At 42.9% G+C, this 27909-nt stretch overlaps 1 protein-coding gene across 6 annotated transcripts in view; it reads left to right on the plus strand.

Moving 5' to 3' along the window:
- The window catches only part of LOC126163164 (ankyrin repeat and fibronectin type-III domain-containing protein 1), a 793804-nt gene extending 766148 nt beyond the window's left edge, over nucleotides 1–27656 (plus strand). For 5 of the 6 annotated variants that reach the window (XM_049920104.1, XM_049920105.1, XM_049920107.1 and 2 more), the window contains 2 exons: nucleotides 20021–20352; nucleotides 26302–27656. In XM_049920104.1, the coding sequence (XP_049776061.1) occupies nucleotides 20021–20352; nucleotides 26302–26637 (668 nt within the window). In that variant the 3' untranslated portion in view covers nucleotides 26638–27656. The remainder of the gene's footprint in view (nucleotides 1–20020; nucleotides 20353–26301) is intronic. The other variant, XM_049920108.1, reaches the window with a different exon arrangement.
- The last annotated feature ends 253 nt before the right edge of the window (nucleotides 27657–27909 follow it).

Genomic DNA, 27909 nt, shown 5'->3' on the forward strand with positions numbered 1-27909 from the left:
TAACATTCTCTGTTGTCATGTTACTGGCACACTCATCACTGTCATGATTGCACAACCTTACCAACTTTCCTAGTTCCACGTTTATCATCTCCCCCTACCCTCCGTTCCCCTGCAAACATAGATACAATTGTTGAAAAAACCATCTATGAGTGCTACAAAGTCATTTCTCAGTAAAAATGCAAGGACTGTCCAGAAAGTAACAAGACATTTTGAAATAAAAAATTAACAGTATCGGAAAACCAAATTTTATTATATACATTTTAAAGGTATTTTTCAACTTACTTTCCATTCAAATTGAGGCACTTATCATACCATGGCACAGTTTTCAATACTATCTCTGTTATATGTCACTTTCATTTGCAAACACTGGTTTAATACTACATGCAGTTCGGCATCAGTATCGAAGTGTTGTATAGCAAGCAATGTCTTCATTATGCGAAGAGGTGATAATAGCTCTGCACGAAATCCAGGCTGTATGATGGATGATCAAACACCTCCCCTCCAAAATAGGAGCTCTCAGGTACAATTGGCCATGTGTGTGTGTGTGTGGGGGGGGGGGGGGGGGGGGGGGTGCATTCTCATGGAAAAACAAAAGTTTTGTGGTAAGTTTCCCCCGCTGACTGTTTTGTATCACCAGCCTTGACTTTGTCAATGTTTAACAATAACTCTCAGAGTGAACTTTTGTGGCACGTTCAAGGACATCAATGAGAATCCATCCCTTAAGAGTCCCAAAATGCAGTAGCCATGATCTTTCTTGTTGACAGCATTTGCAAACACTTCCTTGACTTCTTGCGAGAATCTATGTGTCTCCATTCCATTGATTGCCTGTTTGTTTCGCAACCGACGTGCTTCATCCAAGTCTCATCCCAGTACAGTGTACGTGATAAATTTGTTACCATTTTTCTCATAATCTTTGAGGAAGGTCAGCGCTGCAACAAGTCTCTATTTTTGTGGTCTTTTGTTAGGATTTTGGGAACCCATCTAGCAAAAAATTTGTGGTAACCAAGCTTCTCTGTCACAATTTAATGCACCCCAATCTGCGAAATTTGAGAAAAATGTTATGAAAGTTCCATAACTGTGAAATGACGGTTTCCACAAAATTTTGTTGTTGGTTTTCATCACCAATTTGTCAATCACATGAGGTTAGGCCTACCACTGCGGTCCTCATCTTGAACATTGGTACAGCCATTTTGAAAATCAGTTCACCATTGCCTCTCTCAGCTTGACCCATTATTCCTTTTCCACGTGCATCATAAAGTTCACAATAAATTGCAGATTTTTGCTAACAAAAACCTAATCACAGAAAGTGCAGTAGCCAACAGACAGATTGCGGGAGGTGCACATTGGCACGGTGCGTCACGGATGGTAGTTGCCGCAAGTAGAGTCCCGTCCACCAGAGGGCACGCGAGAATGTGGACGCGATCTCTGCCGGCATAACAACAACAACAACAACTCAGGTAGCATGGGCCGTGCCCAGTCAGTTAACATCGGGCATGCCTAGGACTCAGTCCCGGTCTATGCTAAGTGAAGTGCTGCATAAACGTGAACAGTGTTACTACACAATTGGCGACGAGTAGGGTCGTTCTTTCACGTGTTGCATCATTGTTCTGGTTTCGCAGCTTCTCCGCGGCATGGAGGATTTAGTGCGGGTTTTGGTTGAGCAGCAGACAGAGCTCATGGCCACCATGAAACAAGTGCTTCCGGCGTTGCTCTCCACGCAGTCTGCTCCAGCGCCGTTCCCTACTCCCTTTCCCCCGTATGACGAGACGGCGGAGGATTGGGACACATATGAACATCGCCTTCAGCAGCATTTTCAGGTGTTTCATGTTGCCAATGCAGAGGTATGTCATGCTCTCTTCTTGTCTTGGATATCTCCCTCACTGTATCAAGTTTTGCGGCAGCTAGCGCCGTTGCAGGAACCCTCGTCCTTGTCTTTTGATGCATTGTGTTCATTGCTGTCTTCATATTATCGCCACCACACACATGTTGTGGTGGCTAGGGTCGAGTTCTATCAATGCAAGAAACAGCCCCATCAGTCTTACCGGGCATGGGCCGCTACCCTGCACGGTCTTAGTCGCAAGTGTCATTTTGTCACGGAGCAGTCGCGAGAGTCGTATGCCCACGTTATGGTACGCGACGTCATTGTTCCTTCTGCCCCTGATAGGGAGGTCCGGCAATGGGCCCTGCAGTTAGAGGACCCTTCCCTTGAGGAAGTCCTGTCCATTGCTCAATCGTATGAAGTCTCTCACGCCGCAGGTCAACAGCTGGAGGCGTGGTGCGACGTCGCGGCGGTTCCGGGTGGCGCGTTTGCATCCACTGTGTCTGGGGCGGACAACGTGCGAGCGATACAATCCGGCCGTTACGGCCGCTCCCACACGGCGCATAAACAGAATTCCGGCCGCTGGCCCCTGTTGCCGTCCTGTGCGTCATGCTATATACGCTCCTGGAAATTGAAATAAGAACACCGTGAATTCATTGTCCCAGGAAGGGGAAACTTTATTGACACATTCCTGGGGTCAGATACATCACATGATCACACTAACAGAACCACAGGCACATAGACACAGGCAACAGATCATGCACAATGTCGGCACTAGTACAGTGTATATCCACCTTTCGCAGCAATGCAGGCTGCTATTCTCCCATGGAGACGATCGTAGAGATGCTGGATGTAGTCCTGTGGAACGGCTTGCCATGCCATTTCCACCTGGCGCCTCAGTTGGACCAGCGTTCGTGCTGGACGTGCAGACCGCGTGAGACGACGCTTCATCCAGTCCCAAACATGCTCAATGGGGGACAGATCCGGAGATCTTGCTGGCCAGGGTAGTTGACTTACACCTTCTAGAGCACGTTGGGTGGCACGGGATACATGCGGAGGTGCATTTTCCTGTTGGAACAGCAAGTTCCCTTGCCGGTCTAGGAATGGTAGAACGATGGGTTCGATGACGGTTTGGATGTACCGTGCACTATTCAGTGTTCCCTCGACAATCACCAGTGGTGTACGGCCAGTGTAGGAGATCGCTCCCCACACCATGATGCCGGGTGTTGGCTCTGTGTGCCTCGGTCGTATGCAGTCCTGGTTGTGGCGCTCACCTGCACGGCGCCAAACACGCATACGACCATCATTGGCACCAAGGCAGAAGCGACTCTCATCGCTGAAGACGACACGTCTCCATTCGTCCCTCCATTCACGCCTGTCGCGACACCACTGGAGGCGGGCTGCACGATGTTGGGGCGTGAGCGGAAGACGGCCTAATGGTGTGCGGGACCGTAGCCCAGCTTCATGGAGACGGTTGCGAATGGTCCTCGCCGATACCCCAGGAAAAACAGTGTCCCTAATTTGCTGGGAAGTGGCGGTGCGGTCCCCTACGGCACTGCGTAGGATCCTACGGTCTTGGCGTGCATCCGTGCGTCGCTGCGGTCCGGTCCCAGGTCGACGGGCACGTGCACCTTCCGCCGACCACTGGCGACAACATCGATGTACTGTGGAGACCTCACGCCCCACGTGTTGAGCAATTCGGCGGTACGTCCACCCGGCCTCCCGCATGCCCACTATACGCCCTCGCTCAAAGTCCGTCAACTGCACATACGGTTCACGTCCACGCTGTCGCGGCATGCTACCAGTGTTAAAGACTGCAATGGAGCTCCGTATGCCATGGCAAACTGGCTGACACTGACGGCGGCGGTGCACAAATGCTGCGCAGCTAGCGCCATTCGACGGCCAACACCGCGGTTCCTGGTGTGTCCGCTGTGCCGTGCTTGTGATCATTGCTTGGACAGCCCTCTCGCAGTGTCCGGAGCAAGTATGGTGGGTCTGACACACCGGTGTCAATGTGTTCTTTTTTCCATTTCCAGGAGTGTACATCACGATCGGTCAGAGTGCCCCCAGCGTTGGGCCGTTTGTCGCAAATGTAATAAAGAAGGTCACATTGCTAAAGTTTGCCGCTCAGCCTCAAAAGAATCGAAGGAAGCAGGTACAGAGGACATGGACATTGACATTCAGGAAGTTTCATTGGGTCAGGCTCCCAACGCATCGGCACACAAACTCTTTATCAAGGTGACGGTTCGGTCGCACCGGTTACAACTGCAAGTAGATACGGGCGCGGCAGTTTCGTTGTTGAATGCACAAACTTATTCCGACCTTGGACTGCCCCCGTTGGTGCCAGTTTACTGGCGTCTACGCGGTTATGGTAAGCAGTTCATTCCCCTACTGGGTTAATTCACTACTGACGTGACTGATGTCACTCGGTCTATTACTTTTATTGTCGTCAGTGATGCAAGCTCCGCTAACCTTTTTGGCCTGGATGCCTTTCAAGCTTTCGGTTTTTCTATCGCTGACACCATACAGTTGGTCTCCGAAGATGTTCCCTATCACTCATTGGAATCTTTGATCTCAGACTTTCCAGATATCTTCGAGGAGGGCCTGGGGCGTGTTTCAGATTTTGAAGCTCACTTAACGTTGAAGGCGTCAGCTCGCCCACGTTTTCTACGCACGAGGCAGATCCCCTTGGCTCTCCGCCCTCAGGTAAAGGAAGAGCTAGACCGGCTGACAGCCCTCAGGATCGTTCTTCCCATTTCTTCTAGTGAGTGGGCTTCGCCCCTCATTATTGTAAGGAAGCCCTCGGGAAAATTACGTCTTTGTGGCGATTTCAAGGCCACCATTAATTCCCAATTGGTGGTGGACACCTATCCTTTGCCTCTTGCTGATAAATTGTTCTCTGCCATGGCGGGAGGCCAATATTTTTCGAAAATCGATCTTTCGGAGGCTTATCATCAGATACCACCTGATGAGGACTCCAAACGGCTGGCGGTCATCAACACCCCGTTTGGCCTTTACCAATACCAGCGGTTGGCCTTCGGAATATCCAGTGCTCCGGCGATATTCCAGTGTTATCTTGAGCACGTCATGTCGACAATCCCTCATTGTATTAATTACCTGGATGACATAATTGTCACAGGCCGCAGCACGAAGGAACACTTGCACAACCTTCACACCCTCTTTTTCAAATTCAGGTCTGTGGGCTTGCATTGCAACCTGCATAAGTCAAACTTCTTCCAACCATCTATTGAGTATGTGGGCTACACCATCTCTCGGCACGGCATCCAGCCTCCTAGGAAGTTTGGTCCAAGGTATCGTCGACCTTCCTCGGCCCACTTCACTGAAAGAGTTACAAGCTTTTTTAGGCAAGATAGCCTATTACCACCGGTTCATTCCCAGGGCTTCCACCGTAGCCCGCCCCCTGTACTGCCTTCTGCGCAAGGGTGTTCCTTTTGATTGGTCGCCTGCATGCGAGCGAGCGTTCACCTCGTTGACGGGCCTCCTCATGTCAGCGCCTTGTTTGGCTACTTTTGACCCCCATAAGCCGTTGGTCCTGGCTACAGATGCTTCGCAGTATGGGGTGGGGGCAGTCCTGGCCCATCGCAACGCAGACGGTTCCGAGCAACCACTGGCATTTGCATCTAAAACTCTTAGTCCTACGCAAGCCCATTACTCCCAGGTGGAAAAAGAGGCTTTGGCCATTGTCTACGCTGTTACCAAGTTTCACCCTTTCTTGTATAGCACGAAGTTTCAGTTAATCACTGACCATAAGCTGTTAATCTCGTTATTTGGCCCCGCCTCTCAGATTCCGGATAGGGCAGCCCACAGACTACAGCGCTGGGCCTTGTTCCTCTCTAAGTACCATTATGACATTCATTTTCACCCTACCGGACAGCAAGCCAACGCCGACGCTCTTTCCTGTCTTCCGGTGGGCCCGGATCCTACGTTCAATCAAGAGGAGATTATGTGTTTTCATTTGGATGTGGCGTCCCGCCAAGTGGTTGATGGCTTCCCGATCACTAGTTCTCGAGTCACCAGGGAAACGGCAGCTGACCTGGTTCTCCGGCAAGTAGTTCGCCTCATTCAGCAGGGGTGGTCATCCCGCCCTCCGGGCCGGGCTTCGGACCCTCTTCGTAATTATTTTATTCTAAGAGACCACCTCTCGGTCTTGGAAGGAGTTCTCCTTCTGGCTACCGATGATACAGCTCCTCGCGTGGTTGTTCCTGCAAGTTTACGAAGGGAGGTCCTCATGTTATTACATGCGGGACACTGGGCTGTTTCCCGTACTAAAACATTGGCTCGCAGACATGTGTACTGGCCCGGTATTGACAGAGAAATTGAGCACTTGGTGACCGCCTGTTCCCAGTGTGCGAGTCAACAGGCATCTCCCAGGGCAGCGTTCTCTTCATGGCCGCCGGCAACCCAAGCATGGGAACGTGTTCACATCGATTTTGCGGGCCCGTTTCTCAATGGCTTTTGGCTCATTGTCATTGATGCTTATTCCCGATTCCCATATGTGGTTCGCTGCTCCTCAACCACTTCAGAAGTTGCAATCCAGGCACTAGCAAAAATTTTTTCTGTGGTAGGTCTGCCAATCACCCTGGTCTCGGACAATGGACCGCAGTTTATTTCGCAGACCTTCCAGGATTTTTGTAGGCGCTTCGGTATTCGGCACATTTGCTCTCCCACATTCCATCCACAATCGAATGGGGAAGCCGAGCGCATGGTGCGCACATTTAAGATGAAAAAGTATGTGCACGAATTTCCTGCGGAGGAAGCATTGACGTTTTTCCTGACGGCATACCGGACCACACCAATGGGAGAACGCAGCCCCGCAGAGCTCCTCCGTGGGCGCCAACCTAGGACTCTGCTGCACCTCCTCCAGCCTGGTCCTCGCCAGTCTTCGCAACACGGAGTACCTGGCTTTCCACTGGGTATGTCGGTCTGGGCCCATGGATTTGGTCGCAATTCCTGTTGGATACCGGCGGTGGTCCTGCGCCAACATGGCCACCGGCTCTATACCTTGCAGGCGGGGGACCGGGTGGTAGCCTCCAGTAGCTCCAGCACCAGCATCGCCATCGTTCGAGATGCCCCAGCGAGAGCCGGCCCCCCTCGCAGGCCCGGTTTCTCAGGAGGCTGGTTCACCTGTGGTTGTCCCTTCCCCATCGTCCCCGCCATGAGGTCTTGCTCCTCCCGAGGTGGAACAGGATCCAGAGTTCGACGGTTTGTCACCCGTTCTGTCCCGGGCTCCAGTGGTGGGACGACGGGGGCCTCTTCGTGTGGGTCACTTCCAGCCGTATTCGAAGGTTCCGGCTCGAGGGTTGGCAGATCCCCTCGACTCTGGCCTTCCAATGGATGTGGAGGTCATCGCTCCTGCCCGACGCTCCACGTTCCGACGCAGTGGCTTCACCCCCCGAAGGAGGAGGAGTGCAGTAGCCACCAGACAGATCGCGGGAGGTGCACATCGGCACGGTGCATCACGGATGGTAGTTGCCGCAAGTAGAGTCCCGTCCACCAGAAGGCACACGAGAATGCGGACACGACCTCTGCCGGCGTAACAACAACAACAACAACAACAACAACTCAGGCAGCACGGGCCGTGCCCACTCAGTTAACATCGGGCATGCCTAGGACTCAGTCCCGGTCTATGCTAAGTGAAGTGCTATGTAAACGTGAACAGTGTTACTACAGAAAGCACCTCACAAGTGGCAAAATTTTCTATTCCAGCGAATATTTTAACACTTCACAGAAAGCAAACTAGCAGAGACACAGGCCACATGCTATCACTGCTGGATGTGTACTGAAAGTAGGAATGTTATGGCACCAAGATGGCAGCTGTTGCCCTGCCCACAACTGCAACAGACCAAAACATCTGTTACTTTCTGGATAGTACTCATATATTAGTTTTGTCAGCTTTAAAATTGACTACATTAATTTAATTTCAGGTAAAAGGAATGTAGTTTGAGTTCAGTCTGAAAATAATTTCCAAACTGATTTGAAATAAAAACATAAACAGTAACGACATTTAAGATGGAAGAGGAACAGTTATCCTCCAGTTTCTAATGTTGATATACAGGTTGATAATCATTGGTAAGGTGTGTTAAGATTCTCTATTATGTAATGTTTTCATGTACACTACCTAACAAAAAAAGTGAAGTATACAGAAGACATGGCTGGATGACAGCATGACTTTGTAAACCTACAGACCTTCAGCAGATATGTAAATGATTTAAGGTTGCAGTCCTCTGTGACTGGTAGGATGGCCACCAGAGTGCATTAGTGTTATTCATCTTTGGTGTTGTTGCCAGGCATGGTGGAGTATATAAAGGGTGTGAACAGTGTCAGATGTTTAGTGATCACTGTGAAGGACACAGAGATGCAGTGTATTGATGTGGCACAGCATTATCAGCACATGACAGAGTTTGACATGGGCTTTATTGTGGGTCTCATGCAGCCAGCTGTGGATTTGAGGGGCTTTCAGATGTTACAATGGTCTGATGGTGGACTGCACAGCAGCATGAGTGCAGGCATACACATCCTCAAAGCTCTGGTCAACTATATTTATTTATTTACACATTAATTTCCATAGGACCAAATTGAGGAGCAAATCTCCAAGGTCATGGAACACGTCAGTGCATGAAAATATGACATAAAAGTAATAACAGATAAAAATAAAATGTTTATAAACCTGAGAAAAGTCAATCCATAAGTTTAAGTAAATGCAATCAATAATACAACAATAATCAGCTTAATTTCCTCAGCAGAATAGAAGGAGTGACCCATGAGGAAACTCTTCAGTTCTGATTTGAAAGCGTGTGGAGTATTGCTAAGATTTTTTTAATTCAAGTGGCAGCATATTGAAAATGGATGCAGCAGTATACTGCACACCTTTCTGCACGAGAGTTAAGGAAGTGATTCATATGCAGGTTTGATTTCTGCTGAGTATTAACTGAGTGAAAGCTGCTTATTGTTGGGAATAAGCTGATATTGTTAACAAGAAATGACAGTAAGGAATATATAAATTGAGAGGCCAATGTCAAAATACCCAGACTCATGAACAGGAGTCAACAAGAGGTTCGTGAACCACACCACTTATTGCCCAAACTGTCCATTTCTGAGCCAAAAATTTCCTTTTAGAATGGGAAGAATTACCCCAAAATATAATACCATATGACATAAATGAATGAAAATAAGCAAAGTAGACTAATTTTTGTGTTGAACAATCACTCACTTCAGATACTGTTCGAATAGTAAAAATGGCAGTATTAAGTCTTTGAACAAGAGCCTGAATGTGGGCTTTCGTCAACACTTTACTATCTATCTGAATACCTAGAAATTTGAACTGTTCAGTTTCACCAAACATATGCCCATTCTGTGAAATTAGAACGTCAGATTTTGTTGAATTTTGTGTTAAAAACTGAGTCTTACTGTGATTTAGTGTTAGTTTATTTTCTACAAGCCATGAACTTAGGTCATGAACTGCACTATCTTTACTACCAAGCTAATGTCATCAGCAAACAGAAATATTTTAGAGTTACCTGTAATACTAGAGGGCATATCATTTATATAAATAAGAAAGAGGAGTGGCCCCAACACAGATCTCTGGACGACCCCCCCCCCCCCCCACCCCCTTCCCACTTGACTGTACCCTACTCAGACCCCACATCACAGCCAGCCTCAACATTGTGAATAATGACATTTTGCTGTTTGTTGCTAAAGTAAGAGGTGAACCAGTTGTGAGCTACTCCCCATATAACGTAATGGTCCAACCTCTGGAACAATATTTTGTGATCAACACAATCAAACACGTTAATTAAATCAAAATATATGCCTAGCATTCAGAACCTTTTGTTCAACCCATCCAGGACCTCAAAGAGAAAAGAGAATACAGCATTATCAGTTGTTAAACAACTTCTAAAGCCAAACTGCACATTTGATAGCAAATTGTGGGATAAAAATGATAAATTATCCTTATATCACAGCTTTTTCAATAACTGTAGCAAACACTGATGGCATACAAATTGGTCAAAAATTGTCTACATTATCCTTTTCTCCCTTTTTATAAATCAGCTTTACTACTGAGTACTTTAATCATTCAGGAAATTGACCATTCCTAAAGGAAAAATTACAAATGTGGCTAAATACAGGGCTAATATGTGCAGCACAGTACTTTTAATATTCTGCTAGGCACTCCATCATATCCATGAGAGTCCTTAGTTTTTAATGATTTAATTATTGACTCAATCTCTGTATCACAGAGGAGTATTTCAGACATCAATCTCAGGAAGGCATTTGCCAAGAAAGCTATATGATTCCCTGTAGAAACTAAATTTTTATTTAATTCATCATCAATGCTCAGAAAATGATTGTTAAATACTGTGCATATATCTCATTTATCAGTAACAGAAATATTTTTACTATGAACTGAATTTATATTGTCGACCTCGTGCTGCGGACCAGACATTTCCTTCACAACTGACCACATGGTTTTAATTTTATCCTGTGAATTAGCTATTCTACTTTTGTACCACATACTCTTTGACTTCCTAATACCATTTTTAAGCACCTTACAGTACTGTTTGTAATGGGCTTGATTGTGACTACTTCGAACATTTTGATATAATTCCACTTTGTTCTACATGATATCCTTATCCCACTAGTCAGCCACCAGGGCTGCTTACTACTGCTAGTACCATGTTTAGAATGTTCGAATGGAAAGCAAATCTGTTATTGGCACTACAAACATCCTGCCACTCTTGTTCCTTGGCAAGGTTTAAAAAACTCTCTATTGCTGTTGGATTAACTTTCCTACATAGTTTTTAATTATATGTGACATTTGTTTGAGTACAAAAGCCTTTTAGTGTTAAAATTTGTGCATCATGGCCATTCACCTTTTTACTAACAGAATGCCCATCTAGTAATGAAGAATGTATAAAAATATTGTCTATGGCTGTGCTGCTGTTCCCCTGCACCCTAGTTGAAGAAACATAGTTTGCATCAGATCATATGAATTTAGGTGATATACCAACATCCTTTTTCTTGCACCATCACATGCCAAATTTATATTGAAGTCACCACATATAATTAATTTCTGGTATTTCCTACAAAGTGAATCAAGAATCTTCTCTAGCTTGAGCAGAATTACTCTGAAGTCAGAGTTAGGGGACCTATAAACAACAACAATTGTAAGTTTAATTTCACTAAATTCAACTGCCCCTGCACAACGTTCAAATACCTGTTTAGTGCAGTGCTGGGATACGTCTATGGACTAAAATGGAATACTGTTTTTTTACGTACATAGCCACTCCCCCACCCTGCAAGAAACTACTTGAAAAACAGCCAGCTAATCTGTATCCTGGTAAAGGAAGCCTCTGAATTGTCAAATTATTTAAGTGCTGCTCCGATATACCAAAAATTTCAGAGTCAACATCTATAAGCACTTCACTAATTTTATCTCTAATACCTCTTATATTTTGAAGAAATATGCTAATTCCTTCTCTACTTGGAAACATGACATCCTCTGAAGGTGAGCCCTTAGTTAGAGGGACTTCCTTTAAGCAGGTATACCTATCAGCTGACTTCAATCTAAAAAAGGTGCAACTCTAACACCAACTACTACAGAATTTTTTCTGTGAGTAATCCCACAACCACCCACTACACTGTCACCTATAAGCTTTGCCAGCCTCCCTTTCCCATATCTACTGAGGTGCAAGCCATTCCTAGTGAAACCCTATCTACTGACAGACCCAACTGGCACCACCGAAATGCGACCCATGCCCTCTGCCATCAGCACCCTCTCCAGCCCCATGTTAATGCTCTTAACAGCTGCATTAAGATGAGGTCAATCATGATGCTGAACAGTTGCACGAAATGCACATTAGTTCCCCTATGCTGTCAGTCATCTGAGCCAACCCTGCACTAGGCTTCATAATGCTGGTGACCTGGTACTCACTCCCCAACACTTCCTGCAACTGTTGGCCCACACCTCTACTGTGCGAACTACCTAGCAGCAGAACCTTCTTCTTTCTGTTAGACTTTGCAACTGACCTAGGCCTCCTAACTGCTGAGGACTGCTGCTTGTTTCCTTCCCTACATCTACAGCTACATGAGGCTCCTCTCCGCTCAACTCCTGACGGTTGGTCAAATCTATTGCACACAAGCAAAGTACGAGGTGCATTCAAGTTCTAAGGCCTCCGATTTTTTTCTAATTAACTACTCACCCGAAATCGATGAAACTGGCGTTACTTCTCGACGTAATCGCCCTACAGACGTACACATTTTTCACAACGCTGACGCCATGATTCCATGGCAGCGGCGAAGGCTTCTTTAGGAGTCTGTTTTGACCACTGGAAAATCGCTGAGGCAATAGCAGCACGGCTGGTGAATGTGTGGCCACGGAGAGTGTCTTTCATTGTTGGAAAAAGCCAAAAGTCACTAGGAGCCAGGTCAGGTGAGTAGGGAGCATGAGGAATCACTTCAGAGTTGTTATCACGAAGAAACTGTTGCGTAACGTTAGCTCGATGTGCGGGTGCGTTGTCTTGGTGAAACAGCACACGCGCAGCCCTTCCCAGACGTTTTTGTTGCAGTGCAAGAAGGAATTTGTTCTTCAAAACATTTTCGTAGGATGCACCTGTTACCGTAGTGCCCTTTGGAATGCAATGGGTAAGGATTACGCCCTCACTGTCCTAGAACATGGACACCATCATTTTTTCAGCACTGGCGGTTACCCGAAATTTTTTTGGTGGTGGTGAATCTGTATGCTCCATTGAGCTGACTGGCACTTTGTTCCTGGATTGAAAAATGGCATCCACATCTCATCCATTGTCACAAACGATGAAAAGAAAGTCAAGCTGTCGTTGCGCGTCAACATTACTTGGCAACATGCCACACGGGCAGCCATGTGGTCGTCCGTCAGCATTTGTGGCACCCACCTGGATGGCACTTTTCGCATTTTCAGGTCGTCATGCAGGATTGTGTGCACAGAACCCACAGAAATGCCAACTCTGGAGGCAATCTGTTCAACAGTCGTTCGGCGATCCCCCAAAACAACTCTCTCCACTTTCTCGATCACGTCGTCAGACCGGCTTGTGCGAGCCCGAGGTTGTTTCAGTTTGTTGTCACAAGATGTTCTGCCTTCATTAAACTGTCGCACCCACGAACGCACTTTCGACACATCCATAACTCCATCACCACATGTCTCCTTCAACTGTCGATGAATTTTAATTGGTTTCACACCACGCAAATTCAGAAAATGAATGATTGCACACTGTTCAAGTAAAGAAAACGTCGTCATTTTTTATTTAAAACAATTCTCATTCTCACCACTGGCGGTAAAATTCCATCTGCCATATGGTGCTGCCATCTCTGGGACGTATTGACAATGAACACGGCCTCATTTTAAAACAATGCGCATGTTTCTATCTCTTTCCAGTCCGGAGAAAAAAAAATTGGAGGCCTTACAACTTGAATGCAGCTCGTATAATTGTATGAATACCTGCTCCTCCTAGCTGTCTTCTTTCCAACTTTCAGTTCCCATTCCCCACCACCCTTCACACTCCTCAACCTATTTGGTACCTCCTTTGTGCGTTGTAACTGTACCTTACACTTCTGCTCCTCTATCAACTTATTTCTACTACAGATTCTGCTTTCCCAGGAGTGGATCTCAATACTTTGAACATATCCCACACCATAACCCACTACTCACAAACCTACGACAAGACCCCACACTTCTCACTCATGGTAAAATTTTACAGTTACTGAAAAAAACTATGCATCTACTTAACCTAAGTTCAGTTATACCACAAGGGAGAATTCCTGTATTGTGCACTAAATACACCGTAACCCCTTCATATCTGTGCTTTCCATCCAAGAAAGAGTACCACACACACAAATTCAAGCTTTCGCAGCCCACGGTTGCTTCATCAGGAAAGAGGGAAGGAGAGGGAAAGACGAAATGAAAGGATGTGGGTTTTAATGGAGAGGGTAAGGAGTCATTCCAGTCCCGAGAGCAGAAAGACTTACCTTAGGGGGAGAAAGGGACAGGTATACACTTGTACACACACACACACACACACACACACACACACACACACACACACACACACACACACACACACATCCATCCGCACAAATACAGGCACAAGCAGACATACGTAAAGGCAAAGAGTTTGGGCAGAGATGTCAGTCGAGGCGGAAGTACAGAGGCAAAGATGTTGTTGAGTGACACGTGATGAACGAGGGGCGGCAACTTGAAATTAGCGGAGGTTGAGGCCTGGTGGGTAATAGGAAGAGAGGATATATTGAAGGGCAGGTTCCCATCTCCAGAGTTCTGATAGGTTGGTGTCAGTGGGAAGTATCCAGATAACCCAGATGGTGTAACACTGTCCCAAGATGTGCTGGCCATGCACCAAGGCATGTTTAGCCACAGGGTGATCCTCATTACCAACAAACACTGTCTGCCTGTGTCCGTTCATGTGAATGGACAGTTTGTTGCTGGTCATTCCCACATAGAAGGCTTCACAGTGTAGGCAGGTCAGTTGGTAAATCACGTGGATGCTTTCACACGTGGCTCTGCCTTTGATCGTGTTCACCTTCTGGGTTACAGGGCTGGAGTAGGTGGTGGTGGGAGGGTGCATGGGACAGGTTTTACACCGGGGACGGTTACAAGGGTAGGAGCCAGAGGGTAGGGAAGGTGGTTTGGGGATTTCATAGGGATGAACCAAGAGGTTACGAAGGTTAGGTGGGCGACAGAAAGACACTCTTGGTGGAGTGGAGAGGATTTCATGAAGGATGGATCTCATTTCAGGGCAGGATTTGAGGAAGTCATATCCTTGCTGGATTCAGAGTCTGATCCAGTCCTGGAAAGTATCCTGTCACAAGTGGGGCACTTTTGGGGTTCTTCTGTGGAAGGTTCTGGGTTTGATGGGATGAGGAAGTGGTTCTGGTTATTTGCTTCTGTACCAGGTTGGGAGGGTAGTTGCGGGATGCAAAAGCTGTTTTCAGGTTGTTGGTGTAATTGTTCAGGGATTTGGGACTGGAGCAGATTCGTTTGCCACGAAGACCTAAGCTGTAGGGAAGGGACCATTTGATATGGAATGGGTGGCAGCTGTCATAAAGGAGGTACTGTTGCTTGTTGGTGGGTTTGATGTGGATGGATGTGTGAAGCTGGCCATTGGTCTGATGGAGGTCAACGTCGAGGAAAGTGGCATGGGATTTGGAGTAGGACCATATGAATCTGATGGAACCAAAGGAGTTGAGGTTAGAGAGGAAATTCTGGAGTTCTTCTTCACTGTGAGTCCAGATCATGAAGATGTCATCCATAAATCTGTACCAAACTTTGGGTTGGCAGCCCTGGGTAACCAAGAAGGCTTCCTCTAAGCGACCCATAAATAGGTTGGAGTGCGAGGGGGCAATCCTGGTACCGAAGGCTGTTCCCTTTAATTGTTGGTATGTCTGGCCTTCAAAAGTGAAGAAGTTGTGAGTAAGGATGAAGCTGGCTAAGGTAATGAGGAAAGAGGTTTTAGGTAGGGTGGCAGGTGATCGGTGTGAAGGGAAGTGCTCTACTGCAGCGAGGCCCTGAACGTGTGAGATATTTGTGTATAGGGAAGTGGCATCAATGGTTACAAGGATGGTTTCTGGGGGTAACAGATTGGGTAAGGGATGGTGAAAAATAGAAAGGTCAGAAAATGAAAGATGTAGAAAACCAAAATGAAGTGGAAAAAGGAGTAGTTACTGCGGAGAAATGCCAAGATGGAAGGAATTAACGTAAATTAGGGCCATGTGGGTGGTGAGAACCAAGGACATGTTGTAGGGCTAGTTCCCACCTGTGGAGTTCTGAGCAACTGCTGTCTGGAGGAAGAATCCAAATGGCACTTGTGGTGAAACAGGTGCAAATGGCACTTGTGGTGAAACAGGTACCGGGGTCGTGACTGTCTTGTTGTACAGCATGCTCTGCAACAGGATATTGTGTGTTGCCTGTATACAGCCTCTGTCGATGCCTGTAAATCCTGAGTGATAACTGGGTCGTAGTCATGCCGATAGGCTGAACAGTGTTTATATACCAGTTATGATATATAATTTTGTTATTTATGTTTTATGTTGTCTGCCAGTAATGTGTTTAATCAAAAGCAATAATTTGTACAATTTAATGCACTTTCTGTTTATTTCCTGGTTTACAGTGAGGAATTTATGACACATTTTTCTTATAAAGGATATATAGGAAGCCTCACCCTTTTTTTCTTTTTCTTTTTTTTCTTTAAAAAAAACTGTAACAAATGTCACTGCTGCAAATGAAATACTAAGTTCACAAACAAATAATTAAATATTTAAAAAAATCTAGTTTTAACTTTTTGTTTATGTTTACTGTGTGTTAATCTATTACAATATCACCAACATTTTTAAGTATCTTTTTGAGGAAAGTAATTGAATATACCTTCAGGTTGATTAGTACCAGTCAAACACAATATTATTGCACCTGAGATTGAGGGTGATTCAATCGGATTATCATCAGTCAGCAAGTAATCAGGATTGATAGTATACGCATAAGTGACCAGAAAGCATTGACCAAGTGATGCATTTTCCTTAGTTGTCAGTGTACTTGTTTACTGCAGCACCACCCCAAGTATCCAATAACAGCCAAGTGCAATAATATTGTGGTTGAGTTATAACTCCTATGAATCTGAGTACAGTGCATCTGGGGTGAGTAAGTGGTACCATCGTCCTAGACATTACTTCATAACCTAAGACTTTAAGTACAGTATGCTATGCATGTTCACCTAAGATCTCTACAACTATAAAGGTTTGGTCGCTTTTTGCAACTGATCATTCAAGATAGCTAGCACTGCTCACGTGACTGATTCGTTATTCAGTTCTTTTGCTGTTATATGTTTATTGTGCAAGTTTTCTTCACTTTTTGCACAGAAATGTAGCATAGTTTCTTCACTTCAAATTGCATTTTTGAAACCATATTGCATAGTATGTGCAGGAAATTAAGGACATGTAAACACATTTGTTTACATAGCTGTTATCAAAATAGGCAGTTAAGAAATCAAGAAGAATCTACATCTACATCCTCATCTACATCTATGCTCTGAAAACCATTGTGAAGTGCATGGCAGAGGGTACGTCCCACTGTACCAGTTATTAGTGCTTCTTCCTGTTCCACTTACATATGGAGCATGCGAAGAATGATTGTTTAAATGCCTCTGCATGTGCTGTAATTAATCTAATCCTGTCCTCATGATCCCTATGGGGGTGATATGTAGGGGGTTGTACTAAATTCCTAGAGTTTTTGAAACTTCGTTAGTAGATGCTCTCCAGACAATTTGCATATATCATCAAGAGTTTGCCTGTTCAGTTCTTTCAACCTCTCTAGGACACTCTCCTGTGAGTCAAACAAATGTGTGACCATTTGTGCTGCCCTTCTCTGTATACTTTCAATATATCTTGTTAATCCTTATATTTGGTACGGGTCCCACGAACTTAGGCAATATTTCAGGATGGGTCGCATGAGTCGTTGGTAAGCGATATCCTTATTAGACTGGTTGCATTTCCCTTAGCACTCTATCAATAAACCCAAGTCTGCCACCTGCTTTGAACTATGACTAAACATATGTTATTATTGGAGTGCTGAGTCGTGATAGGCACAACAAAAAGATTGACACAATTATAGCTTTCAGCCATTAAGGCCTTTGTCAGCAGTAGACACACATACACACACACACACACACACACACACACACACACACACACACACACGCACTCACGCAAACGCAACGTGCACACACGTCTGCAGTCTCAGAGAGCTGAAACCACACTGCGAGCAGCAGCACCAGTGCATGATGGGAGTGGCGACTGGATGGGGGTAAGGAGGAGGCTGGGGCAGTGAGGGAAAGGGATAGTATGGTGGGAGTGGCAGACAGTGAAGTGTTGCAGTTTAGATGAGGACAGGAGAGAAGGTGCGGAGGGGGAAGGGGGTAAGTAGCGAAAAGGAGAAAAATGAAAATAAATTAAAAGACTGTGGCCAAAAAATAAGTGGACCACCCTGTTGCTGAACATGCTGCCAAACATGATATCCCTCATCTCAGTGACTGCTTCACAGCTTGTGCCATATGGATAATTCCCACCAACACCTGCTTTTATGCATTGAGCAGGTGGGAACTTTCCCTGCAGTACGTCCTACGTTCCCGTAACCCTCCTGGCCTGAACTTTCATTAGTCACTGTCCTCACCCATCCAGCCCCCTCCCTGTTCCCATTCCAGCACTACACAGCTGTCATTTCACTGCCACACCCAGTCTTTTAATTTCTTTTTATTTTTATTTCTCTCCTTTCCACTACTTACCCCCTCCCCCCTCCGCACCTTCTCTCCTGCCCTCCGTCGAAACTGCAACACTTCACTGTCCGCCATACTATCCCTCCCCACCCCAGCCTCCTCCTTACCCCCATCCAGTCGCCACTCCTATCATGCACTGGTGCTGCTGCTCGCAGTGTGATTTCAGCTCTCTGAGATTGCAGACGTGTGTGCACGTTGCGTTTGTGTGTGTGTGTGTGTGAGAGAGAGAGAGAGAGAGAGTGTGTGTGTGTGTGTGTGTGTGTGTGTGTGTGTGTGTGTGTGTCTACTGCTGACAAAGGCCTTAATGGCGGAAAGCTGTAATTGTGTGAATCTTTTTGTTGTGCCTATCGCGACTCAGCATCTCTGCTATATGGTGAGCAGCAACTTTCCTTCTCTGGTATTGTTACATTCCATCCTGGATTTCCCCATTGTTTGATCATATGTAATTATTCCATTTCATAAATGTACAAAGTGTTACACCCAGGTATTTGTATGAGTTACCTAATTCCAGTTGTGACTCATTGATACCATAGTCATACGATACAGTGTTCCCCGTTATCCCCTTTTTGCTTTACAAACCATTAGGATGTGAAAGTTGTGGTTAACAGACAACTAGTTGTTGGAAAACAGTTCTAAAATGACTAATTTATGAAGTCAAACCACGTCAAAGTTAGCCTTCTTTCATAATCTAAAAAAATTACAGATGTTATTCAATTTCTGGCCATGTACGAACAAACATCCTGGCAATATCACCTTTTAAATGGTCAGTAAGTCTTACATCTATGAATTGTCTATTACAGAATGTTTCACTCGTAATATTCCTAAAATGCCTGGTTCTATTGGGGTATGCTCAATCTTGTTGGAAAGTAATGTTCAACTATGGTTCTTCTTTATGGGGAAACAATGAGTAAGTTATGGGAAGTGTGTTCTCCATCCACCCTCCCCCTGCCCAGCTCCCATGCCCTTCCCTCCAACAGGGGCTGTTCCTCTCCAACAGACATGCAATATGTGCAGCTAAAAATGAATCTTGTCAGCTTTCAGGGCATGAGCTCACATCATATATATTTTGTCAATGGCTTACACCTGCATTTCTGAAGAAAACTGTTGAGTTGAAACATATTACTTGAATCGTTTTTGGAAATAGTCAGTTGTTTCTCCACTGATGAGAGATTATTCATATCTCCTTCTATTTAATGACATTTACACTGGAGATGGTGAAAGAAAGAATACTTGTAGATACAGAAACTAACAGTTTTACTGTGCAGTAGTCAGTGACTGATTTGCATATATCTTCCTTCTGCGTTCTTGGCACCCATGATCATTCAAATTCTGCAAAACAAAAAACAATGAAAACAACATTATTAATAACTAAAATTCAAAGTATACGAAATATAAAAAAAAAAAGCATTTCGGTCTTGATGGATATTTGATTCAATCTTTTTGGAAGAACTGATGAGTACAAGAGAGGTAGCTGCAACCTTGAATTTACTGTGTATCCTTGACAGATACTTCGACAACATAGTTACCGTGCATCATCAATCGAAAGTAGAGATGAGAATTCAAGTCCAAATCCTGGATACTGTTGAGACTGATAATGAAAATTTATGATGTAAATGCCAGTGAGTGTGCACATAACTATGATTTTAAATCTTTAGTTTCATCTCAGTAAGGATTGGGTTAGGGACCTGATATTCATCATTGCTTCTTATATCTATATGTATTTGTTGTGAACATACAAGAGGAACCCCATAACTTACTAACAATCATAGTACAGACAAATCGTGCTACTAATTAATAATCATTTTGCATAATAACTGAAAAATTTGGAGAAACAGAGCAGTCACTTCATTTAGCAGTTTGTCATATACAGGTGTAGGAAACCGGCTACCTCCGTCCCGCAGTGAGGACACACTCCTGCAGCATGCACAGCCATCACACATGAAGACACACACCCGATCTCGCTCATCAACTATCACTGCATCAGTATCTGCTTCAACGAGCCCTCTTCTGTCTGTTCGACCTGGTGCTTATGGTGGGAGCCTTCTCAGCATGCATTCTGTGTCATCTGGGGATGAATCTTCTTCCTCACCAGCCAAACCACCTTCCACTATTGCTGATCACTGTGAAGGTGAAGATGATGAGGACGAATCAGCTGCTGCTTCCACTGCAGTTGTGCCCACTCCTGCTCCTGGTATTATACAGGTTTGTATTTCCTGCTCTTGCATGATATGCAATGGCTGAATATAGATTTTCATTACATTTAATAAAAAGTATCATAAATAACATATACATTAAAAGAATGTAATTTCAAAGCCTTTACATTAATATATTCATATCAGCACAGGCATACAGAAGAGCTCAAGTGACAAGGTAAAACAGAACTGATATCTGTGAACCTAGATTAATCCTTTACAAAATTGGATGTCACCACATTACACTACATCACATGAAACAATGTCGGCCATAAATGTGTGTAGCCTATATTTTGAACTGATATTGTATCCCATAAACTGTATTGTTAATGGCAGATAATTGTACAGATATTTGCTTCTACCATCTACAATGAATGCAGATTGTTTACTTTTATATAAAGTATAACACTGTAATGACATATATTATGTGTTTGTTGTTTCTACACAGAAATTTATTCAAATCCCAGAATTTGGGTCATTCAGAAATAAAGATGTCACAAAACAGAGCCCAAAAATCAGTACTTCAAGTTAGGATGATCAAGAGCCTACCTTCCATTTGAACTGTGTTGGTAGTTGGTAGAGTGCCATAGTCTGTGAATTTATCAATTACTACTACTTTTTATGCAGACACACACACACACACACACACACACACACACACACACACACACAGAGAGAGAGAGAGAGAGAGAGAGAGAGAGAGAGAGAGAGAGAGAGAGAGACTGCTGGTACTCTGCCTCTCACACAACTGGGTAAATATCTTGGTAAATTCTTATGTTACTGCTGCTTAACAATTCATTGCCTATCAGCTTCTCAATATTTTCACTATGCGATGAGTGAATGTCTTCACTCACTCCATTGATTGTATTCCAGCCAGACTGTAACATTATCATTTCTCAGTTCTATTTATTTTCATAAATTATTCAGATATGTCTCTCTCTCTCTTTCTTTCCTAGCTTTTATCCTATTATGTAGGGTCCCCTGTTTTCATGTTTTAACAACTTTACGTTATTTAATTGTGGTTTGATGCTTTAAATGTTGCCACAATCGTTGGTTAACCTATGAGAGAATAGCCGTATACACAGCCTGTCTGTGAATTGTGTGAACTTTGTTCTGTATGTTATTGTATTTTAACTGTTTCTCTGTCATATTTTCAAACATAAGAGTTTGAGATGAGCCCAGAATTTGTCTAAAAAAATATGGAAAACTAGCTCCAAAGCTTCTCAGGCTGCTAAGGATACCAGACCAAGGATAGTTAATCCTCCTTGCAGATTCAGTTTGGGTCTGGTTCATCTTCTGCTATCACAAGCTAGTGTACCGCATGTTAAGCTAAAATAAGCAGGTCCAATCTATATGCTTGATTTAAAGTATGTTATATCATCAGTGCTTGGGTTTTAATTTTGATAATTCCGTATGTAAAATGTGAGATAAAGGGATCAGACTGTTTTACACTACATATTCATATTTTTAAGCAAGAAAAAAGAAAACAGTAATCACAAAATGTGTTTGGTTTAAGCTAAACAAATCTGTTGTGGTTTTACATTACTGCCGTAGATAGAATTGTTGTTGAGGCATCTCAGTTTAGTGGCTTCCAACATATGATGTTTCAAAAAGTTAGAGATTCAGGACAAGTGTCACTGTGTGAATGTATTCAGTATTTAAACAACAGTTTTGAAATATAACTATTCATATTTAACATCTTTTTTGAACAGTCTTTGAGTCTAAACTTCACCTGAGCTATTACTTTTAAGGGTCATTATTAATTTATCTGTCAATGATTACATTCTGATATGAGACACAAAAGGAAGTTTCACGTGTACGTAATAAAAACAAACTAAACAATTCAAGATGTTCATAATAAGAGTACTCTGTAATAATTTAGTATCAATTTACTTCCTGGTATAAAGTGACAACGAGCAATTACAGCGAACTCAATTACTGATGGGGCCACTTACTTTCAGTTAGCATTCATATGTCTTTTTTTTAATGTGTAGTCATTCATAAATTGTGCTCACCATAAAGATGACACATGAAGTTGCATACAGCCACAATGAAAAGACTGTTACATATAAGCTTTTGGCCAAAACCTTCTTCAAACAATAGAAGTGCACACACATTCACCCGAGCAACCACAACTCGCACTCACTTGACTCCTACCTCCATTCCTTCCAGCCAGCCTGCAACAGAAACAAGTTGAACAGGAGCAACAGTCTGGAGCAGGGTGGAGAAGGGGTAAGGATAGCAGGATACAGAAGGGGCAAGAGGAATTGGTGGTGCCTGACGGAGCACACAGGGACTAGAGATGACAGGACAGGGCTGACAAGTGCAGTTATCAGGAGGCTGTGGGGAAGGGAGAGGAGGGAAGCAAAATGGCTGGCGGATAGGAGAGGAGCAGAGAAGGGGGAAAATAGTGCATGCAACAGCAGAGAGCAGCTTTGCTGCAGCCATTGTTCAGCTTTTTATATTGGTAAGACTATCAATCAGCAGTCCAGAAGGGTGAGTGGCCACTGACAGATGTGTTCAAGTGCAAAGTTGACCACCCTGTGTCACATCATGCAGCTGCACATAACATAGTCAGTTTCAGTGCCTGATTCACAATCCAGGCCATCTGAATTCTCCCCTCCACCACCAGCTTTTTCTGAACTGCGCAGATGGGAGATATCCTTCCAACACATTCTCCACTCCTGAAGTTATCACGGTCTCAACCTATGGTGATCTATTGTCCTCACACCCTCCACCCAACTGTTTCTGCCCCCACTGCCCTCTTTGTGTGCTGCTCTCTCCAAGCACTCATCCACTGGTCTTTTCCCTCTCCTGCTGTTTTACTTTCTGCTCCCTGTTTTTTCCACCTCCTCTGTCTCACCCACAGAACTCCCAATGCTATGCCTGTCCACCACCTCTAGCCCTGCATGCTATACTAGGCAGTGCCAATCCCTTATCCCCCACCCATACTCCTCCTTCTCTGCCCCATTCTGGATTGTTGCTCCCATTCAATGCATTTCTGTTGCAGTCTGGCTGGAGGTAGCAGTTGCATGTATGAGGTATGCTTGTTTGGTGAATGTGTGTGTGTTTCTCTTTTTTTGAAAAATGCTTTGTCCGAAATGTTATGTGTAGCAGTCTTTTCATTGTGCCTGTCTGCAACTCACCATGTCATCTTTTCAGTGAGAAGCAATCTATTTTTTTTTTTCATTACATTGTGGACATTCCAACTTAGGCTTTCCGTTGTTTAATTCTGACATTGTTGTTGATACAATTAAGGCCACACCAGTGGCCCCAAAAGTGTATTCCTTACTGTCCAACTGGAATCCACGTCTTCTCTACAACCACATCTGCATTGTACTTGTGTGCTTTCTCATTTTTATCAACATTGTTGAGTTTTTACAGCCCTATAGCAGCACACTCCACCTGAAAGTCTTCATGCGTCTCCTTTATATAAACACACATTTTGCTGTTAAAATTTTATATTCCTTGTCTGTACAGAACTGATTGCTTTCTGTTACTTTCGCACGTTCTGTTACTTGAACGCCAAAACTGCATTGACCCACACCATATACTCTACTTCTGTCTTTCAGTACCAGGTAAACTTACTTCCTTTTGAGTTGGTGAATATTTTTAGGAGTGTTGCAAATTTCATTATCGTATCCCTTACACATTTTTCACTGTCAGTCATGAGGAAAAAGGGTGCTGCAAATTTTGTCTTATTGAGAACACATGAACTCCAATTACAGTATTCCCACATTTTCATTTTAATCTTACACTTAGACTTTTACTGCCATTATCAATATAATTTTTTTTTCAGACTAAATTAAAAGGAAAATTCATTTTTGAGCAAGCCTACTGCAATTAGATAATATGTTTCTCCTGTCATCAACAGGGCCTTAGAGCAGTTGAAGAGATGGCCATACATTTCTTGCTCTTTGCCTTCATAGCTGAATTTTAAAATGAAATCATGTAAAAGAGTTCAAAAATTGAATCCCAAAAATGCTGAAAATTTCTGTGAAACTTTGATGAACTGTGACGTTGTCATTTAAGTAGCTGCATGACTGATAGAGACAGAATGTGAATGTGTTCTAATTGTGTGGTTGACAGGAAAATGACAGCACTTCTCTTCATCTGAACCAGGATGATAACTGCCAACAGTAAATTACTGTTGTGGTAAGGTTAGCTTTTCTATATTATAATTTGAATTTGCTTTGTGGTGAGTTTGTTATTCATTTATTCAATAGACTTTTTTTTATTATGGCAATGCTTATTTCAGATTATCTCTCTACTTAAAATATTAGCAAATGCAGCGTATAAAATACTGTGTATTAGTCACAATACGTAAAAGCTAAAGGTGAAGGCTGCAAAGTGCACTCAAAAGGTTAATGACTAGTACTATAAATGAGCAGTGTAAAAGACACGAGAGCCATGCACAACACTTCGGAACTTCACCCTTTTACAGCCAAGGTATTTTTTCCTCAGGGAAAAGAGGAAAAATGAGCCTTTGTGTAAAACATGAAGAGGTGATGAGAATAAAATAAGTATGGGAAGAAGAACACAGAATATAATGCCACAGAAATGAGTAAGGCTTAGAATTAAGTAAAATCCAGGCTAAAACAGAAGCTCTTAAAATTAACAACTCACCAAATAGTAGATGTGTTGAATCTGTGACAGGTACATAAACAAGAATGGGGATGATAACTCTTTCAGGCTACAATACACATACACACACATACTCCCTTTCATCCTAAACGTTGCACTGTCCATCCTTTACCTGTTCTATCTTTTGTTTGGTGTCCATTCACATCTTTCCCAGTGTTTTCCTTTTCATTTTCTTGGACACATGCTGTCTATCGATGACTCATTGCCTCTACTATTCAGTGGGTTGTTATCTCTGCTCCTGAATTGTTTACATTCTACAAGGACTTACCATTATCACAAATGCAGAAGAAAAGACAGCCAAGTATCTGGGGAATCATTATAATGGTTGTAACACAGAACAGATGCAGGACCTAGCTCAAAAATTAGTAAGTAATAAGAGTTTTTTTGTTTGTTTTTATCCATATGTATTTAACTTCCACTTAAGTGGTATGATTATGCCATATCTATTGTAACTGTTTGCCAAGTGTATTATTTTATAATTCCAGTAAACTTATACTTTCTTTTGCACGTACAAGAACACAGCACAACTATTCACACATTGTCTTTTCATATGCCACTACTGACTGAGTGTTCGAAGAACAAATGAGGTGTGGAGCTATGATATAATTGCCTTTGCTCATGTTTCCTTATAACTTCTGGTACCTAAATTTCTGCATATCACTTTCAGTTGAGTGGAGCTTTATTAAATGTGTGGTAAGAGCATGTTTGATGTTAATGTTGTTACTGTTATTTATTTGAGTACTTGATTCGTATATACTGTTAATGTCAATTTTTCCATTGTCTTGTTCCTTGTCAAACTTGATGTTTTCTTGTGTAGCTCTGTTGTTAATGAACAGCAGCATGTGAGCTTTACTAAATAGCTGTTTTGTAGACTACATTCATATATTCTACACTAGTGGAAATTCTAGAATAGAAACAATAAACAAAAACGAGGAAAGGCAACCAACCACTCATGTGTGGAGGACACACACTGATGTGTGTAAATGTCCATTAAATTGTGTGTGTGTGTGTGTGTGTGTGTGTGTGTGTGTGTGTGTGTGTGTATGTGTGTGTGTGTGTGTGTGGTCTGAAAGCTGAGTAACATTTCTTTGCTGTTATGTGTGTGCATATATGCCCTTTGAGTCAGTCAGCTACAGGTGATGGGTTGCATTTTCTTCTTTTTGTTTATATTCATAAACATTTGTAGCTTTACTGAAAAATTTTATATATTGTTATTACATGCAATGTAAAACATTTATTGTTAAATTAAATGTCTGAAAGGTGAATGTAGACAACATACCATCCACAATTATTCACTAAATAACTTTTTTTACAGGTGTATGCGGCATATGAAACCGGTCTTGCTAGTGGAACAAGTCTAAAAATACACATTACACCAAGGACAACAGCACGTGAAGTGGTAGATTTGGTCGTGAAGCAGTTAAATATGGCCGTGGTATTAAAAGGGAAAGATGGGCCTATATACCCTAATGACAAGCTAAAGAATTTTTGTCTTGTTGCCGTTATAGGTGCCAGGGAAAGGTGTTTAAGAGATGATTTCAAACCACTTCAATTGCAGAATCCATGGAAAAAAGGCAGACTATATGTTCGTCAAAAACACGATGTCTTGGCAGCATTGGAGCAAAGTTCAAGGCACACCGCTTATCTCTAGTAGTAATTCATGATCCATAAAGGAGCGACAGTGATATTTCCAATTATAAAATGAAAGAAAATACTTACAAATGTGGAGAGAATGACTTAAATAAATGTTTAATAGCAAAAAATTACTCTGTTGTAAATAGCATATGTTGAAAAATTATTATAAATACAGATATATTATTTTATAAATTTAAATGAATTGCACTCAAAAGCATCTGTTAGTTTCCTACAGGAGGGTGCGTCATTAAGAATTGTATATATTGTGCAGATTATTATGAGAATTGGTTCACACAACCACACACATATGTATGTAAGAATAAATGTAATATCTCATCAGATCTCTAGAAACTGTGTGTGTCTCTTGAGGAGAAACTTTTAAAAATGAGTAATAAAATCGATTTATTTATTTTTTAAATATTTTTGCAGAATGTGAATGCTTCCTTCATTCAACACTTTCAGTCGGAATGGACAGTGATAAATTTTCATTCTACATGGATACATTGTTCTGTAATTATTACTAACATTGTTGACCTGTGAATTACTATTTGAATTATAATTTCATGTATGACTGCAGATTCTAGTATCAGTTCACAGCAAGCACCATATTCTTAACTGAATTTCTTCTGTTACCAGTGAAACACTAAAAGTTGCTTACTTTGCTACACTTATAACATTCATTACAATGTGTATAGGAACATTTTAATTTTGTGTCCTTGTAGAACTGATGGGCTGCCACTTATCTTAGAACTGAACTCATGAATAATGAACAGAGGAAATCGATGACATTTGTTCATAAATTGAAATATGTGTTTTCATGTGTTTGACCACGAGTGAGAATATTCAAGAATGTAGAACTTTTGAGTCATACATTAAACTGATTCTGAATGCACCACTAGCTACTAGCTATCATTAACTGTAGTATGCTTCTGTGATATTAATCAAGGAAATTTGCTTTACTATATTTATATTTAAAATGGCATCACATAATAGGTAACACATCACACTTAGTCAATCATTGTTCATTTACTGAAGTACATTTCACATTTATTTTTTTGTTGTCAAACAAAAATAATTATTTATGTGATGAAGGAATGGTTGCTTTACTATGAGCATTATCCCCCCCTCTTCACTGCCCCCCCCCCCCCAATTCCCCAAATTTCTAATAGATTATGGCTTTCATTTTTGTAATGTCAGAATTTAGGATTCTATAGTGCTGTTTGTAGTATAGTTTTAGTTCTTCATGACAGCTGATCCATGAAATTAAACAGTGTTCTTTTTTTTCCTA

The sequence above is a fragment of the Schistocerca cancellata genome, chromosome 2 (assembly GCF_023864275.1).
Source record: "Schistocerca cancellata isolate TAMUIC-IGC-003103 chromosome 2, iqSchCanc2.1, whole genome shotgun sequence".
Taxonomy (NCBI): Eukaryota; Metazoa; Arthropoda; class Insecta; order Orthoptera; family Acrididae; genus Schistocerca; species Schistocerca cancellata.